We start from the raw sequence: 21,321 nt of genomic DNA, 5'->3' as shown, positions 1-21,321 counted from the left end.
ATGCTCATTTATGAGGAATTTTTCCCAATTATATATGTTTCTTCTATTTTCTCTTCTTATATGTAAATAACTGTATGATTTGAGATCTCTATGGGTTCCTCTGGAAAACCCTAAAGGAATGCATTGGTGATTGTAAGAGGGAGATTGTTTGAAAAGGTAATTGTATGAGTAAATTGTACTATTTTAAATGTTTATTGTATAAATTAGAGTGCTTTGTGGGTTCCTCTGGGAACCCTATGAGAAACAGACAAATTTCTAATATTTCCTGTTTTACCTTCTGATTGTTTTGTTGTATTCTTTGTTGAATAAGATGTACGAATATGTGTTTACTTTCGCAAATAAACAAGTTTTGATATGAATTAAAGTGCTCTGTGGAGACTATGTGAATATAATATAATGTGAAATGTGAATATGTGACATGAGATATGAGGATATGTGATAATGTTACATGATGATGTGATATGACAATGAGACATGACGATGTGATATAATAATGAGACATGATAATATGATATGAGAATGCATAGAGTCGTGATTGACATACATCATTTGCATAAATTTTTTTAAAGGTACGATATGGAATACACTGCCAGGGAAGACCCTCTTGTGTAAAAGCTTGGGGATTAGTCATTGGGGATAACTCGGTTTGTAAGTCTCAGTCTCGCCCATTGTGTGCGTGGGATGTATCTTGCGCGGCTTAGCTATCCCGACGAGATCTTGGTAATATGTCCTTCTAGTGAGAGTGCGTAGAGGGTGTGACCCGATATGTACTCCTAGACTACTCTCGTGTATTGCTAGCGGCAATACGCCATGTGATATGTGTTACTGACACCACATGCATGATAATATATAGTCCGTGTCCATTACATGTGCATTTTAATGTTATATATACTAAAGTGATTTTTATGTCTTTGATGAGTGAAATGTGATATTGATGTACATATACATGTCTTGTTTGTGTTTGGCTATCCGGTGTGTATTTCTACACTGTGAGTCAAAGTGAGATCAGATGTTTCTCACTCCCTTTTCTTTTGTGTTGTTTTCCTTGATTGTTATACAGGTAATTATTAGCATGAGGCTGAGAATGTCGGTGATGAAACTTAGGCTTCAATGTTGGGCTTTGCTCTAATAGGACATGTGACATCGGGGCATAGATAGGATTAGATTAGAATGTTATTCTTATTAAATTATTATGGAAAACTCATTTGTAATTCCACTGACATATTATTTGGATTAAGTTTATGAATGTGAACTTTTTACCCTTATGTGGTTGGAGATTTGGTTTTTAATGATGAAGAATTTTATTTTTTTTTATAATTACTTTATATATATGTTGAGGTAGAGGGTGTCATACACTTAGGGTGCAAAACTTGATTCTAAAGTAATATTAATAAATGTTTGGGGTTTGACTTCACTAAACCTTCCTCTCATGTTTATCACTAAGCTCATAATAGTTATCATTCAAAATTTATCAATCACTCTAAAAAATAACCAACCCTAATCTCTTACAAGTTGGCGTCTAAGTTGCTAGATTAAACTATCAATCTCTTGCATAGTTTAATTAAGAAACCAACTTTAAAAACTAGAGCTTAAGAAAGACTAATGACATTTACTCTATCTCTAGCAATAAGCACCATTAGCTGCTTTATTCTATTTCAAAGGTTTAAAATCATTTCTCAATCTCTTAAAAACCTCAAGTTCAAGTTAAGGGTGATCAAGTCATAACAAGCATTATGCATAAAAACAAAGCAATAAAACTAAATAACAACTGAGATTGATTACTTAGAGTTTACACATGAGAATGAGTTTAGTTACATCAAACCCCAATAAGGGTGAGATTAGCTACACATAGACATGTAGAACTCTACAAAATGATGAAGAAAGGAGGAAGATTCATCTTGAAGGTTCTAGAGCTCTCCAGCCACCACACAGACTCCAAGAATGATTATCTTCTCTTCTCTCTTTGAAAAATTCTCTTTTAGGTCATAAAAGCTTTTGTCTTATGTGAATAATGACATGTCAGCACAATTCATGCTAAGCGTGAGATGCCACGCTAAGCGTGAATGATAGGTCTGGAAAAAAATGATGTTCTAGGACTCTCACACTCATCGCCAATTCCACACTCAGCTTGAGGATTGAAGTTTGTTCCAATGATTCTCTGGCAAGCTAAGGCTAAGCGTGGATATGAGGCTTATCTTGGAGACTTAAACCAAAAATTCCTTCTGCTTTGAGTTCACCACTTTTTCCTTTGCTTCCTTCCTTGTTCATAACTTTCTCCTAAACTATAAAACAACAACCAAATATTTGTATGTTAGCTAAAAACATGATTCAAAGACAACATGTGATCACCTAACAATTTAGATATGTTTTGAGTTAGAAACAAGATCTAAAGCAAAGAAAATTGATATAAGTGCTTCAAATTAGGTCATAAACTTAATGAAATCATAGCACTTATCACTTACATACCCATATCTTTAACCCCATCTATTCCTTCTTCCAGAAATGAAAACCTCCCAGACCTTGTCCCATTGTTGGAAGATCCTCTATGGATCCTTTACTCTGTGCTTCTCGAGAAATCTCAAGAAAAAGAAAGTGGCAATATCACTATGTTAGTTACCACCTGTATTGAAAGGAATGAGATGGCCACGTGTCATGACACATGAAATGTCACGTGTCAGATACCAACTCACCTAGTCATTCCGATGTTAACCGTTTAGCTACACTATCTTGGCCATATCAGCAATCGAGACGGTCGAACAAATACGTATTTCGGTGTCTTCTTAATAACTTCTTTAACCATTTTGTTACATTGTCTCAGCCATATCGGCAGTCGAGACAGCCGAACGAAACATGCATTGTGACGCTTCCTCGAAACTGTTAAGGCCATCTCGACCTTGTCGGCAACCGAGAATCGAACACACTGCCTTCCTCGAGATACTCAAATATACCACTAGAAGGCATATGGTTTTCACCAAATGGCCCGCGCCTCTCATCCCGACAGAAGACCGAAAGGGCCGAGACAATGACATAAGTAGTATGTGATAATCACAAGTAACGAGGATAACACGTGATTAAGGGATAATCTGTCATCAGTCACCGCATTATCTAATATGGTAATCATGGAATGAGGCCCACCACGCTTGGACCCATTACAGTTAGAATAAATAGTCACAAAAAAATGTGGTATGGTTACTATTCATTTATTGCTACTATCGATATTCATTTTTGTTCTAACTTGAGCATCAGAGTGCCTTTTGTAGGTGCCTCCCCCTTTTGTATTGCGACTTGGAACTCCTGTTTGGTCCTCAGCATACGAGAAGATTACTAGTGTGCCCTTAGACAGGTACATTTTGGCGCCCACCGTGGGAATCCATGACCACAATCCAATGGTCCAAGATTCACAACCCTTCAACTTCCCGAACTGTAACGCCTAGCATTGAAGAGTCGCGACCATTGCAACCCTAAATATTCTCCATTACTTTGAACCTTCACATCACTTTGCTTCTCAAGGCTTGGGGGCTTGTATACTAGAAGGAATGAGATGATCACGTGTCATGACACATGAGATGCAACGTGTCAGGTACCAACTCACTTAGTCATTTTGATGTTAACTGTTCAATTACATTATCTAAGCCATATCGGTAGCCGAGACGGACAAACGAACATGTATTTCGGTGTCTTCTCAATAACTCCTTTAACCCCTTTGGTCACACTATCTCAACCATACTAGCAGTCGAGACAGCCGAATGAAACATGCATTGTGACGCTTCCTCGAAACTGTTAAGGCCATCTTGGCCTTGTTGGCAACCGAGAACTGAAAACACTGCCTCACCCGAGATACTCAAGTATACCACTAGAAGGCATATGGCTTTCACCATACGGCCTACACCTCTCAGCCTAACCGAAGATCGAAAGGGCTGAGTCAATGACATGAGTAGTATGTGATAATCACAATTAATGAGGATAACATGAGATTAAGGGATAATCCGTCATCAGTCACTGCATTACCTAATTTGGTAATCATGGAACGAGGTCCACTATGCTTGGACCCATTACGATTAGTATAAATAATCACACAAAATGTTCATTTATTGCTACTATCAATATTCATGCTTGTCTTGACTTGAGCGTCAAAGTGCCTCTTACAGGTGCCTCCCCCCTCTATATTGCAACTCGGAGCTCCCATTTGGCCCTCAGGATACAAGAAGATTACTAGTGTGTCCTCAAACAGGTACACCACCGTTCCTTACATATCACTCCTCGTCTTTTCCCTACTCTTTCATCGTGACATATTTAAGTTTAGTTCTACTATCACTACAAGAAAAATGTAAATTTTCGACGGAAAATTTCCGACGGATATGGATCCGTCGAAAATTTTCGACGGATTTATATTTCCGACGGAATATTCCGTCAGAAATTTCCGACGGATTTATATTTCCGTCAGAAATTTCCGACGGAAATATAAATCCGTCGAAAATTTTTTATTTTTATTATTTTTAATTCTTATTTTTAATTCTTATTTTTAATTTCTTATTTTAATTTCTTATTTTTAATTTCTCATTTTTAATTTCTTATATATATTTGTAGTTTAAAAATTTTATATATAACTTTTAAAGGTATAAATATATATTATAATTAATTAAAAGTTTTTTATATCTACGATTAGTATTAAAGATCAAAATAAATTAGCTCACACTATTTTATTATAATTTAGTTGGTTTGAACCTAACTTTCTTTAAAAATATATATCTTAAGTATGACTTATTTATCTATCATAGACAATTTTTAAATGTTTGGATAGAACTACAATCATAAAGACTTATTTTATAATAATTTAACACTATTAAAAATAAAAATAAAAATGTTAAATTTTATGAAAATAAATTTTAATTTATTTATGATATAAATATGTTTTTAATATCTAATATATATTTTAAGATGATAAATTATTTTAAAATATATCTTATACTAACAATTCTAAATGGAACATAAATCTTCTGATTTTTCTTATTTTGATTTTTTTAATCAATGTATGCAATTTTACTATTTTGATTTTTTCAATCAACGTATACAATAAATAAAAAACACAAAAGATAAACATGCATGCTATAAATTTTATTTTATCAAAAGATTATTTATTTTAATATATTACATTATATATGTAAATATCAAGACACACACACACACACACACACACACACACACACATATATATATATATATATATATATATATATATATATATATATATTATAATTAAACTTTTTAAAAAAATTAAGTCATTATTAAGAATTTTTTTTTCACATAAGAATTAACTTCTTTCAAAAATTTGACAGATATCAAATAAATAAACATTGTTTCTGAATCTATATATTTATTTTATTAGAATATAATTATTATTTTTAAAATATATTATTTTTTTAGATAAAAAATTATGTATATGTCAAATAGTAGTAGGGGCAAGTACCACACTATTCCAAACGTGCATCCGTCCCTGTATACATATATGTGTATGTGTATATATATATATATATATATATATATATATATATATATATATATATATATATATATATATATATATAATATAGGGGGTTATAATTATACCGGTGTAACTTTTACTAAGTATTTTGCTGCTCAATAACTTTATATTAAATGTGAATTTTGTAATCTAACTGTTAAATTGAAAGTTCATATCACTTTATACGTGTATATCAAATTTTCTTAAAATTGAACAACAACTGGAAGGTAATCAAAGTGTTCATATTTTAGTGTATTTTGAAATGAATATATTACATCAATTTTGTTTTATAAAAATGAAGTATTAAATCATCTTGGATTAATATAAAGTTTTGTATATATAATCTATAAGAGATATGAACTTTCAATCTAACAGTTGGATTTACCAAATTCACATTTAATATAAAGTTATTGAGCGGTGTAGTACTTAGTAAAAGTCACATTTAATATATATATATATATATATATATATATATATATATATATATATATATATATATATATATGAGGGGGGTTATAAATATATTTTTTTTAATTTTATATGTTTGATTTAAGATAACTTACAAAATAACTCTCGGTAAAGTTATTCCGCTCAATAACTCATATGTATATGGTGTATGCGAAAACTTTTTTAACTAGTCTAATCACTATAGTCAAACTGTGAAATTCCATGTCATTAAACATGTGGTTTGATTTGAAATGGTATAACTGAAGTGTCATTTTATTTACCACATCATCAACAAATTAACAAAAGTTAAATATAATGACTTTTAGATAAGAGTGTTTACGGGTTGAGTTTGTTTAGATTTCGAAGAAAATCAAATCTAAACTAATTACTTTTAATTAATTAGGTTTGATTTAGATTTCAAAATATTTTTTTGTCAAACCCAAATCAAATCAACTTGATGTTAAACGAGTTGGTTTGATTCAAGTCATTAGATATTCAATGAATTAAAAAAAGTTAAAAACATAATTTTGTCTCAAAATTGATAAATAGTGCTAACATAAAAAGAATGTAAATTAAAATTCGAGTGTAATTGACTTACACCAATTAAATAATAATATAAATTATAATAAAAAAAAAATAGCATATGAATGATTAATTAAATCATACGAGTCTATTTATAATAATAGAAGAAAAATAATTAAAAGGAATGAGCATTGAAAATTTTCAATTGTGAATGTTTATTTATGAAGCCTTGAATTTGAAATTGAAACACAAAGAAATGCTTCAAAATGACACACAATATTTACTATGTTAACTAATAAAAATAATAATATATAAATAGTTGGTTTGATTCATATTGATTTAGATCTAAAAAGTGTGAATTTGATATCTCAAACCACTCATCATCGAATTTTAATTATTTTGGTTCAAATCTAACTTGAATAACAAAAAAATTCAAACTAATTTAACTAGTTCAATTCATATCATTAGGTTTATTTGGTTGACTCAAACTAATGAACACTCATACTTTTACATACTATTTTTTCAAACACTTCATTAGCACTCGTCATTTTTTGTTTTGTCTATCCTCTCATCACCTATTATATCTATATATTTTTTTCCATTCTATTTCTCATTTTCTAGCTGTCACATAAGTTTTTAGATATCCATTTGGGATTAAAAAAAACTAGAATCTAAAAATGAAAAAAATAACTACATAGACTAAACTTAGACATAACCATATTTAATTACTAAACTTAATTAAAACATATTAAATCCATACTTGTTATCTATGAATTTATGTGTTGAAATTTGTTCACATACAAATCCAAAATAGTTATAAATAAGGTTGATGTCATTTTCTACGAAGAAAATAAGGGTAATGTCAACATTACCAGCTGATTTGTGGCTATTTTCCAACACAATAGATTGCAGTCTCCGATCCAAAATCTATTGGTTGCCAATTGCCAAACACGAAATATAATCAATCTAAATTATTCTACACCTCAATTTTTATATTTATTTTATATCAGTATTTTCTTTTTCTACCATGTGGTATTGTAAATAGCATTATTTTTTAATATATATATATACATACATATATATATATATATATATATATATATATATATATATATATATTTAACCAATTGAAGTACTTTAAATTTAAATTAAACTAGACACAAATTCAGGTGCATATAGCATCTCTGATCTGTCTACAGGCATTTCCAATAATAGTGATACAGATAACTTAAAACAACATGTCTAAATCATTAGGAGTAATTAAGATTATAATGATAAAAGCTTGCAACTTTTTATTTCCACACTGATGAGGACTTGTAGCACAGAGAATCAGAAAGCAGGACATGACAATGTTGTCAAGCAGGCATGCCAGCTTCTTCAAGCAGTTGTTTAACCTTAGTGATGTAATTAATCACTCATCGCTTCCTCCTCGGATTTCCCTTCAACAGCTAGCCTTCCATGCATCCCATTTAGCAATTAAGGTCCTTCATGTTGAAGTACATTCCAGGGCGTTCAGTGTTGACAGCTCCAACAGTGGCTTGCTTGTACAATCCATAGAGGATAAGCAAGTTTTCATTTGTTGGACTGCTTGGCAAAGTCTTGACTTTCTCAGCCTATTGCTCAAATTAAAATCCTCCTTCAAGCCCATGTTTGGGAGATTGAACTGCTTCTTGGATCTTTGTTTAGTTGAAGAGATATGATGATATATATATGATCATATACAAGTTTAAACAATTCAAATATTTGGTAATTTAGTAATCTCATAATTATCATTTTCTTATATTATACAATATTATAAATTAAATCTATATAACTAAATATCAAATAGTTTTATAATTTTATTAAAAATTCTAAAGTTCTACAGTGTAGTAAACCGAGAATATGTCTATACTCTCTACATGTATATACAATTTAATTAACAAATCCCATAAGGTGGTAAGTTTGAATAGATCAAAATTTTCCAAGTACAGCTCCCCCCATATGAATCTTTAGTCGGTGTTAACGTGTTGAAAAAAACTATATAAAGGGGTCACTACCTTTCCTTATAGCATAACCAAAACCCACTTTGAGAAAATGGGGTCTCCTATGGCCTCTCTTACTCTCACTCTTGTATTGGCAATAGTCTCTCTCACCTTGCCATCTCAAACCTCAGCAGATAAGTACGTCTATTCATCTCCACCACCACCACCTAAACCCTACTACTACCACTCTCCTCCACCACCAGTGCACTCACCTCCACCTCCTTACTATTACCACTCTCCACCACCACCACCAAAGAAGCCCTACAAGTACCCTTCACCTCCACCACCAGTCTACAAATACAAGTCCCCACCCCCACCTTACAAGTACCCTTCTCCTCCTCCACCCCATAAGAAACCCTACAAATACCCATCACCACCACCACCAGTTTACAAATACAAGTCTCCACCACCACCCTACAAGTACCCTTCTCCTCCACCACCACCATACAAATACCCATCACCTCCTCCTCCATACAAGTACCCATCACCTCCTCCCCCACCATACAAGTACCCATCTCCACCACCACCAGTGTACAAGTACAAGTCACCCCCACCTCCATACAAATACCCTTCTCCTCCACCACCACCTAAGAAACCATACAAGTATCCATCTCCTCCTCCACCACACTATGTCTATGCATCACCGCCTCCCCCTTACCACTACTAGATACTATAGCACCCATGGTAAGCTTGATACAAAATCTGACTTAAATATGATTTTAGTTTTAATTTAAAAAAAATTTGTCTTCATCATTCAAATTTAAAATTAACTTTTTTAGTCTTTATAGTTTTAAAAAAATTATTTAGTCAATTAAGATACTAGTAATATGATTGTTATTAATAAATTGAGAAATTGTATTCTATTATCTATATTTAATATGATGTACATTTTTACTAATAAAGGTGTTAGTAAATGAATTTTGTGCAATAATATTTTACTAATGGCATTTGAATAGAAATATTAAGATAAATATTTTTCAAATAGCAATTTAAAAAGAAGTCTATTTTTTTGAGAGATAAAAAGAATTATCTCTTTTAAGTCCTAAAATGTATATTGTCATGCTATTTCATTCAAACTTTAAATTACAAATTCGTAAACTTCTAGAATTTTAACACAGTGATCACAATTATAGTTAGAGACTATAATTTTAGTTTTGAATTTAAAAAAGTTCCCTAGTATGATTAAATTATGAACTCATTAATTTATTAAATGTTGTGACAAACTAATAATGCACGCGCGCATTTGTTTTTTCAGGATCTGAAGAACAAGTGCAAATAAAGGAGATGGATTGATTATGGAAGAAGCACCATACAGTTTATACAGTGAAGAGTGGAATGCTTTTTGTGAAAGTAGTGTTAATTTGGTTTTACTTTATTTTGTATTTTGTATTTTATGTATTCAAAGTTTAAGGCACTGTTTAGATCTGATCCATGTGTACTCGTTGTCCTGCGTGCATTGTGGTTTTCTAACTGCTGAGAATGCAGGGTTTGTAATGCCAATTTATACTTTATAATAAATAAATTAAATACCCTGAATTTTCCACTTTGAACTTTCCATTCAAAATTTCTAGAATTTGGTATACCCACCAAGAGCTTGACATGCAAGAAAGAAAGCAAACATTTAAGGAAAATGACGTGCCCCTTTTTTTTCAAAAATTAATAAACGGGAATACGTACATTAATAATGTTTATTTGACTTATGAAATAATTATTGATTATCGACACATTATTCACTACTTAATTACATACTATTCAACAATATAAAAAATAACAAAAAATAAATTAAACAATGTAAGCATGTCTAATGAAATTATCAAATGGGATTGATTCTAACAAAATATTAGTGCCACAAAGTGTTAAACTACAGTTTAGATGCTTTCCTGGAGAAGCTCGGACATATAATGCATTTAGCACAAAAAATAGCCAGCTGCTAATTTATTTGACTAGTTAATTTTAAAGTTTGATAAAAAAAAAAAAAAAATTCCTCACTAACTGTCATATTTTAATTTTTCTTGAAAATTCATGGTGTTTTAATTTTTAAATTTCTAACTTATTATCTTTTCTCATTTTTATCCTTGTTAACATTTTTCTATGTTTAGAAATTCCTAATACAACTAAGGAGTTATTAGATACAAGTGTTAATATATTGAACCGTAGGTCAAATTGTTTGGACAATATTTAAGTCTCATTCTTGATGGGAAACAATCAACTAAGGCGAAGCCTGGATGGTATATTATGTGATATTTTAAAATTTTGCAAGACTAATTTGATAGAAAGTTAAAAATTTAATTAAAAGACCAACTCGATCACAATATAGAATTTTAAAATCTATTTTGACAAATAATTAATATAACAACATATATAACTTTAAATAATCAAATTAAAAGGTTTTCCCGTAAATAATTAAAACTTAATGTTGACAAAATGAATTATTGAATGATATCATTAATTATATAAACATGTTTACGATCGTGTAGTGACACTATATATTATGAAGTAGTCCATGAATGACATATACAGTGAATGTAGATGAATATATCCTCCTTTTACGATCATAGTCTATTTGTACTGTTTTCCGTACGCAGAGGGCGAAAATTAAGCCAAGCCTTGTTAATAATGATTCAAATGACTTCTAATAGAAGTAGGTAATTTTGCAAAGGAATAATTCGTGCTTTTGAGAGTTTGCGTTTCAAATAATTAATCGTATGACTCAACTTCAATTAATGTATACAACTTTTGCCACACGAGTGAGACCTTTTCTTGCTACATTACTTTTAATACAATTAAGTGGAGCACAAGTATACAAGTACAGAAAGTAAATACGTAACTATTTACGTACAAGTCATTTTTTTTTTTTCTTTCTTTTTTTCTTTTTTCCAACGTCATATCTAACACTACAATACGTAATGTTTTAGGTTTGATTGGATTCAAATCTATTGTTACAATTTTCTGAGTGAAAAGAAAAACTATTTTTTTTCTTCCAAATTGTCAAAGCATTTAACTCAGGAAAAGGAAGAGTTGTGCATCTCACAAGCCGCGGATTTAAGATTGTGAAGTAAATGTATTATATTCTCTATAAATATTTTTTAAACTCTACAAATTTTCTCCACCTTTGATTGAGAGGAATTTTTAATTAGTAAATAAAAGAAACAAAAAGAAGGAGGAGGAGGAGGATTTGTGATATAGCATGTTCATGTCATACAAATTTAATCGAAGATTTTAGAATGTGTGTACGCAGTGAAGTTTGAATATCCATCCATAGAATTATTTTCTAACCGGTAAAGAAAACAAAAATTTCTTATATAATATGTGAAATATTGAATTCGATATCCTTAAATAAGATTTGAGTAAGATTTGAAATTTAAGTCTTGCACATGTCCAAAATGTGGTTGAAAAGAGACTTTTTTAAAAGTGATTAATCAAGTTTTTGAATAAAGACTAATGATTAATAAAGTCAATAAATAATTGTATCCCAATAACATAATTAAAAAAATTAAAGAAAAGCAATTATCTAATAATAAAATAATTTAATAGTAAAAAGGAGTAGGAATCTCCCATCTAAACGCCAACTGAGAAACCAATTAATCCATTACATAAAAATTTCAAATAATTAACATTCCTGTTGTAATTAAACTGAATATTAATTTAATTTTCATAAGAAATTTTTTTAATAATTTAAAATTAATCTGATAACTAAATAACATTAATTACCACAGCCATACTCATAAGGTTATAATTATTAAGAGTGATTCCTAATAGGTTAAGACAATAGTGTTTGATTATTATGAGTGGTTTCTAGGTTTAGATAATAGTGTTTGTGGAAATTAGTATTTGAGATATTATTTATAATATAATATTTTTTTTAGTCCTTTTTATAAGATACATTTTTAATAAAATGATAGTCCTTTTCATAAAATATTTTATAATTTTTATAAAGTAAAATCTATTGTCAAAAGTTGTAATTAGTCTTTATAGATATCATGAATATTCTCCTCTCAATTTTAATATAATTTATTTTATATCTAAAGTTGTAATTCAAACTTTGGATAACTTAACTAAGAAATACAAATTATTACTATTTGTGTCATTTAATTAATGTAGGTTAGCATAAATTTTGGTATATAATAATATCTTCACCTTTCTCATGACAATTTAATTATAAATTAGAAAAGTAAAAATGGTATATTATAATTTTATTTAATAAAATTATCTAACATAATTACTTATAATTAGTGTGATTATGTTAATAGTATTTTATAATAATGATTTGGGAGTAATAATTATTCATATAATATTTTCTTGCAACACTTTTATAATATTATTTGCTTCTCTTTACGTCAACTTCACTTATTTTTCTTTTCTTCTCTTCCCATTGCTCATGGTTAATAATTATTAAAAAAAAATTATCATAAAAATATTTTTGTATGTATACAAATGATACTTTTTTACTCGTCAAAATTACAGTAATAATAATGTCGGAAGTAAAAATCTTACACATATTATTTCATCTTTCCATCCTTGTAATGTTTTTAAAGATGTTCTTTATTTAATAAAATAAAATAAACCAAAAAGGAATACGCTCTAAATTAAATACATTTACCCTGTTATGGAATTATGTGATAGAATATACTCGTTAAAGTCAAATTTCATTATATGTACCAAACGAAAGTCAAATTTCATTATTGATTTGAAAATGATTTTAATAATAAAAATTTTGTACTAAGAATGCATTAAAATTAAGTCTTATTTTTCATTACAATGATAATTATCTTAATTATAGCAAAATACAGTAGCTTACAAGCTTCAAATGGGTAACATGTACTTTGTATATAACTTCAAATTAACGCAAATATATGTGATATATATATATATATATATATATATATATATATGCGCGCGCGTGTGCGTGTGGGTAAAATAAATTATTGAATTTAGATTTAACTACTTAACCATACATATATGATTGTATTGGTGTATACATTTATACACATAATTTTTAAGTAATTTCCAATCTCTTTTAGAGGGAACGATTGTTCTCATTTGAGTCAATCCCTTGTCAAATGTTATTTCGCAACGATTTCAAAGATAATATATGCATCAAAACCTTAAAAAAATGAATAATAAACATCAATCTTCGAATAAAATTTCATATATGGTTAATTTTTCTAGGTTTTTTATTTTGAGTGCTAACAAGATATATACGTTGTTGATTGGTGTGAAAAGGTGCTACGTATAATATGAATATACATTAATTAAGAAGAAGAAAACAGATCGAGAGTGGATCTGATTGTAGAGAACAAAATGTCTTGCAAAATTTGTCACTTTTCTCTGTTTTCCTAACATTTTTGTACACTTCTTATAACAAACATTATCTAGACATGGAAAATGCCCTACTGTACAGCATATGCTTTGTTTTTTTAAGTCAGATGCTTGACTCGTATTGGTAGGTGAATCCTTATTATGAGAAATATTTATCATTTATTTGATAATTATTTCTATCTTTCCCTTTCGTGGATCCTCTTCTTTGACAAATGAAGGGGTAAATGAATACTTAAATAAATAAATAATAGATATAAGGAAATTTAATTAATTTCTGTAGAATCATTCTCCCTTATGAAAGTTGTTGCTTATGAATTATTAGAAATAATTATTTAGGAGGAAAAGACCATTGCAATTAATCATAAGTGTATTATTATTCATCAATCATCTTTGTCAACAGTACCAATCAATATGACTGAAACCTAATTTTGTATGACTTAAATAGTACGACTGAAACAAAGTCCTGGATTAATTATTTGATTTAACGAACCAAATTTGTATGATTTTATTTAACGTGTAAAGTTATTAGTTTCTCTCTTTAGAAAAAATATTTAGGAGTACGAAAAAGAGTTCATTTTTCTTGTAGATCGAAATTCAAGAGTATTTAACAAACTATTGTTGAAACAAATGTCCTTCACTAATGATTTGGTTTGAATTTGGAGTAATATTTGCGTAGACAGATACTCTACTTAAAACTAGACATGGGTTATCATTCTAAACACATATATCATATACATTTTTATGTATAACTTTGGTCTTTGGATATATATACACACACGAAAGAAATGATGTTATAGACATGTGTTTGTTTGGAAAGTCCTCTATGTTCTTGAAGGTGAGTTTAAGTCTAACTCGGTCTTATAAAAAAAAATTTTAAGATGAGAATTATTAATTAAATACTTATGAATTTTTTATTATCTTATCTTTAGTAGATATGAGATTTGATTTTTTTTTAATACACCTTCACGTTCAATATTATTAGACTTAATATATAGCGATATATTAGATGACCTTTTTTAATTATCTAGAATAGGAGAGATTTGAATTTTTCTCAATACATTGTGTCACACCTAACACTACTTAGCTTAATATATGTATAAATGGTTGGTGACTCTTTTTATAAAGGATTTAGGATATAGGATAGTTTTGATATCATTTTAATAAATAAATTTAAACTTAACTCAACTTTACAAAATCAATTTATAAGATAAAATTATATCTTCTACTTATAAACTCTTTGTTTGCTTTATATTTAATCAATGTGAAAATTAGGTTATTTCCAATATCATGAATTTGAAACTAACAAAAAATCGATAGAGAGATTTTATTGAGATTTGATAACAAGACTAAAGAATCGAATTATAGGGAAAATTTTAGATTTTTAGAACATAACTTAATAACCTAATTATAGCATTAGTTTTTTTTTTCATCTAGTAATTTTAGAATTAAATCTTAAATCTATATGGGTGCACAAAGTCTTAAGTTTCAACTATGATCGTGTTATTAAAATTCTGATGGAACAAAAAAAAGATCTATATGTGTCTTAACATGTTTTTTTTACTATTCTAATCTTAATATCGTTAAATTTATCATATTTTCTCTAGAGTCTCATTAGATTATGATAATTTTATCCTTAAAAGAATGTTTCATTGAATTAAGAGGGAATACTTTAAAGCAGTGTGAAATTTTTTGATAGGCCGAAACAAGTCTCTAAACTAAGGGGTAAGAATAGTCTTGAGTTCCTCTTTCTAGTACCACCATTTTGACCTCCAATCCACTAGAAAGTCACCAAATCTGAAATATTTGTAACCGATAGCGAACTTAAAGTCGGAAAAGTTACATTCTGTTTTATCACTTTATTATGGCATATTGCAAAGAGTTGTATTATATATCTTCATAAATCCTTGCCTGCTTATAATTTATAAAATTTATTAACTTTTAAGTTAAAAAAACGTGTGTAAATTAATGTGAACTCAGATCTCCAAATAGATTCTTACACGGTAACTGATCTCACATAGGTAGTACATTCCAAGATCCAAAAGACAGAGTGTATGTATATGTAACTTACTTTATTGTAATTTTGTATTGTTCTGTCTGGCTTGACAGGTTTGGAAGTTCTTCAAGTCCAAGTTGCATATATGCTTAGACAGAGACTTCAGATTTTGATTTCTAATGTTTAATTAATTAAGTACTCTAGTGTGGGAGATCTAGCTATAATATGGTATAGTGTTATTTTTCAAACTTTTATTTTATTTTATTTCCCCTCACAATATGAGAAAGTTATACATGCTGAGATTTTGAGAAATTTAGGGTAATGCAAATACAGTGATGCACTTTCTTGTTAACTATATCCATTATGTAAATGGTGATATTGTTCAACATATGTCAATGTTGTGCAAATTAAAGATTGAAGTGGTCACATATACATTCCATTGAACACATTTTTTTTTCCTTTATTGTTTTCTGATAGTTCTTCCATTTAAATTTTTAAGAAATAAATAAAAGAAAATATATAAACAAGAATCATTCATGTATCAAAGCAAAGTTTTCTTTCATAGATTATTTAATTTAATATTGACTTATATATTTAAAGAATGACGGTTGATGAAAAGATGTCTAATGTGATGATTATTAAACTTAAAATATATTAAGAGTTATTGGAGATTATTTTTAAGTTATTAAAATTAATTCTCTCCCTTCTCATTTTATTAAAGGATAATCTTGACATTAAAAAAATTGAAAAACGGAAGTTAAAAGATTAATGCAATTTGCAAACAAATGCATTTCAAATAAAATTAAACAATTCGCGTTTCATGGTAGAATTCACAAGCGAAAGAATGTTTCCTTTTTAATGCATAGTTATAGCAAATTCATATTAAACATTCTCCCACTTATTGGGCGATAGAGCTGTCAAAATAAGTTTTGACATGTGGGCCAACCCAGCCATCTTGAAAATAGGTTGGGTGAGGTCAAAAATATGAAAATTTTTATAGTGGATTAAAAAATGTAACCTAATTCACTTTTAACTCGGCCCACCCAGGTTGAACCCGTGATGGGTTGAGCTGTCCACCTAACTCACTTACACTCTCATCAACCTAACTTACTAACAACCCACATAACCTATATATTATTATATATGTATTATTTTAACAAGATACCATTTTTTTTATAGATAAAGATAAAGTTGAAATTAAACAACATGAAATTGCTATAAATTTATCTACTCAAGCTTCCAATGAAGTTTAATATCGATGAATAATCACTCTTATGAAATGATTTTTATTTTTATTTTTATTTTGATATTTAAAGTTGTACACTTTTTAATTTAAGTTTAATGTTTTCATGATAGTTAGTTTGACAATTTTTACTTTAGATTGGAAATTATTTTAGCTTGGAGTTTAATTTAAATTAAAAAATGTTTTAAAAAATCAGGTGGGTTAATGGGCCGACCCGTTTAGTTAACCAACCCGTGGTGGGCGGACTGAGTTAAAAAAAGTTGGATATTAAGGTTAATGGGTCAGGTCGAGTCAATCCATTTAAAAAATGGGTTGAAGTGAATTGGATCAAATAGGTTGGCCCGACATATTTTGAGAGCTCTACTGCACCTAATGTAATTAATATAACAGTAACACACGCACAATCCAAGATATCAAATTCAAGTGAGAGAATGCAATAATGCAATGGATTATGCACACAGTCGTAAAAGACATTAATTTCTATTAATTTTAATTTATTGTGTGGATAGTAATGAAAAGTAAACAAAGCAAAGTGAACTATATGTCATTCATATAAAAAGAATTTAATTCATGTCAATCGTAAATAAAGACAAATAATAATCATAGAGAAAAATAAAATCTTTAATTGAAAAATATAATATCTTTAACCTTGCTCTAATACCAAATTATGAAAATTTAGAATTGACAAAAAATCAAACAAAAGAAGTTTCCATACCATCATAGAGATCAACTAAAGGAAGTAGAGAAAGAAAAACAACTTATTAGAAATTTTGTATTGCATTATGGATCATGATATATTTTCTAAACTTTCTCATAGAAATTATGGTGTATAAGAATAGTGAAAAATATGTTATTTAAGATCCTTTGAGTGTAATTCTCTTGAATAATGAATTTTATGGAATTACATGTGACCATAAAATTTATGATTTGGTTTAGCAAGGTTAAGGATAATAGAAATGAGCATTTATGAAATTATATATTAAAGTAAGACTTGTTAATCACCAAAGTGATTTAATGTATGGGTTTATAATTCCCGTTTACATGATTGATTAGAATAATGATGTCATATAATTAATACATTTAGGTTGTTTAAAATTGTTAATTATAAGGCATACATAGATTACCTAAAGGTGAATCATTGCTTATAATTAATGATATTAGATATTTGTTTTCATACTTTTTAAGTGTATGTATATCCAAAGATAACTTGCATGTCAAGAATAGTATGATTTATTTCCTATTAAAGTATATTTATTTGACGTCATTATTCATGTGAATATGTTTTTATTTATCACCCAAAGGTGAACTTAGATGTATGATTAAAGTTGATGTAGTTTGAATCTATTAGTTTTACTCAAAGCATTAATGTATGAGTTTGTTTAAATGTATGCAATTATGTCTAATATGCTCATTTTGGGTAACTTAATGATCAAGTTCAATGAAATGAATTATGCTGATTGGTCTGAGTGTAATTCCATGGGAATGGAAGTTAGTGAGTCATTTTTGGTATAATTTATTTTGAACTCTCTTCATGTTGAATTTGGCCAATTTTTAAGTGAACTATAACACTTTTAAGAAAAAATGAAATTTTCAAGAAATTAAAGCCATGTTAATTCAGGTGGAAGGGATGTTAAAGAAAATGAAAGATAACTCAATTCATCTTATGACTCCTAAAGAAGCCAGTAATAACAAACGCAAGTCAAGTAAGAAGAACGAGGGAAAAGTTCATTTAAAGGCTAGATGGAGGAGTTCGTAAGGAAAAGAAGTGCTACTTTTGTAAAACAAGTGGTCACATCAAGAGGGACTATCCAAAAAGAAAGAAATCGTTTGAAAAGAAAAATATATTTTATATATATATAAATTTTGAATCAAATCTTGTTGAGGTACCAAATAATATCTGGTGGTTTGATTATGGAGCAATTACTCATGTGTCACATACATATTATACAAGGGTTCTTTTCGAGCAAATCATAAAACGAACTCAAAAGTTTTTCTATATGGAAAATAGAATAAAGGCAAGAATAAAGGGCATTGGAATGTACAGATTAATCTTTGACACGAGGTGTCATATAGATTTGAGAAGGTGTCTCTCAGTACCTGGTTGTGCTAGGAATTTAGATTCTATTGCAAAGTTGGATCAATTAACTTTTAGTTTCAAGATTGAAAATAATGTATTTTCTATGTTTGAGGATTCATATTGTACTATCCGTACTGCGTAACCGAGCTCCAAGCTCGGCACCGCAATGCAAACCGACCTCGGACGCGCACCACGTGACGTCAGCTCGGTATTTACATGAATCATAACTGATCCCCGAGGATCTCGCCCCAGACGAGATCCGTTATCTAATCATATTACACTTCGTCTCAGGCCCAAGGCCCAAAGCAACCCTAAATCACACCAAGGTACGTGCATTACATATACGAGACTATTACTCATACAAACGCTAACTTTAGCATCAGAGTCTCTTTTGCAGGTACCACCCCCATCTTGGAGCACCAGCGTACCCGTGAAGGAGGCTCACCGATCTTACCAGGCAGATCAGCTCTACAGCAGATTTCCGGTAAGAACATTTGGCGCCCACCGTGGGGCCGATCGAGACAGCCCTTATTGGCCACCTGTATGGTATTCACCAGAAGCCACAACAGACGTGCAACAAACGACGCTGAACACTCTATCACCATGGACAGCGATGCTGCAACCTTGAGAAGACTGATCGACCAAGTCGAACAGATGCGACAGCAGCACGACACTGACCTGCACAACATGCATGCCAAGCACGAAGCCGACTTGGCGGTAGTGCGAACAGCCAACGCAGCGAACCTCGCGGCATTACGCGAGGAAAACGAGTGTATTCGTGCCCAACTCCAGCAACGACACTCTGATCACCCCTCTGGCTTTCAACTCAACCCCAGCAGAGCAATGCGAGGCCAGGTAAACCAGGAAGTAGGATCAACTCTCCTACGGGAAGTGGTCTGCACGATCGCGGGAGGTTTCGCAGGAGGAGGCGCCAGCAGCTCGGCCCGGAAAAGGCACCTGCGCAACGCCAACCACGTACACTTCACTACCCCCGCTTCGCACCAGAGCTCGTCAATGATCACTTTCACTGACGACGACTATGTCGGAGTCTACCCCAACTAGGACGACCCCATGGTTATAGCCGTAGCGTTAGCTAATTGGGAGGTCCACAAGACCCTGGTCGACCAAGGGAGCTCGGCCGACATCCTATTTTGGCTAACGTTCCTCAGGTTAGACGTCCCCCACTCTCTCATACAACCTCACACAGAACCCCTAGTCAGTTTTGCAGGAAGGAGCGTCCACACCCGGGGGTATGTGGACCTACTAACAACTTTCGGGGCACCCCCGGACTCAAGGCGGATCATGGTTCGGTACCTCCTCGTGGAAGCCGACACCTCCTATAACATCATCATCGGCAGGCCAATCTTGAATCAGCTCGGAGCGGTGGTATCCACCCCACACCTCACCATGAAGTTCCCAGGACACGACGAGAAGATCATCTCCGTCAAAGCAAACTAGAAGGTGGCACAGCAATGCTATACCGAAAGCCTGAAAGTTGCCCCACTCGATGAACAACGCAAGAGCAACCTCGCCACCGTGGCTCGCACCGACCACGGAAAAGTCACCGACCTCGACCTAAGATCCGACACTCGCGACGAGCGGCCCAGCCCCGTTGACGAGCTCGATGACCTCCAGATCGGGGAACTCCCTGGACAGACCACGAAGATCAGTAAACAGTTGACCCTAGAGTTGCGACAACAACTCAAAACAGAAATCCTCAAAAACGCCGACCTCTTCGCCTGGTCCAGCGCTGATATGCCAGGCATAGACGCCAATTTCATCTACCACAGGCTAGCGATACACAGGGAGGCAAAACCAGTCGCCTAGAGGAAGAGGAAGGTCGGTGGCGAAAGACGGGAAGCCATCATCACCGAAACACAGAAACTACTCAACGCTGGCTTCATCCGTGATGTCAGATACACCACATGGCTGGCAAACGTGGTCCTGGTAAAGAAGAACTCGGGGAAGTGGCGTATGTGCGTCGACTATACCGACCTAAACAAAGCATGCCCTAAGGACTCATACCCTTTGTCGAGCATTGACAAGTTAGTCGACGGAGCCTCCGGACACGCCCTCCTCAGTTTCCTTGACGCCTACTCGGGTTACAATCAGATAATGATGTACCCACCTGATGAGGTACATACGTCCTTCATCACCGACCACGCCAATTACTGCTAC

General features: G+C 31.3%; 1 protein-coding gene across 1 annotated transcript; it reads left to right on the top strand.

The window, feature by feature from the left end:
- The first annotated feature begins 8,536 nt into the window (after positions 1-8,536).
- On the top strand, positions 8,537-10,054 carry LOC109809422 (uncharacterized). Its single transcript, XM_020372731.3, has 2 exons — positions 8,537-9,195; positions 9,767-10,054. The coding sequence occupies exon 1, from the start codon at positions 8,564-8,566 to the stop codon at positions 9,176-9,178; it is 615 nt and encodes a 204-aa protein (XP_020228320.2). The 5' UTR covers positions 8,537-8,563; the 3' UTR covers positions 9,179-9,195; positions 9,767-10,054.
- The last annotated feature ends 11,267 nt before the right edge of the window (positions 10,055-21,321 follow it).

The sequence above is a fragment of the Cajanus cajan genome, chromosome 1, assembly GCF_000230855.2.
Source record: "Cajanus cajan strain Asha chromosome 1, NIPB_CcT2T_4, whole genome shotgun sequence".
NCBI classification, from domain to species: domain Eukaryota; kingdom Viridiplantae; phylum Streptophyta; class Magnoliopsida; order Fabales; family Fabaceae; genus Cajanus; species Cajanus cajan.
The sequence above is the reverse complement of the archived record's forward strand: the minus strand, read 5'-3'. Positions and strand labels throughout refer to the sequence as shown.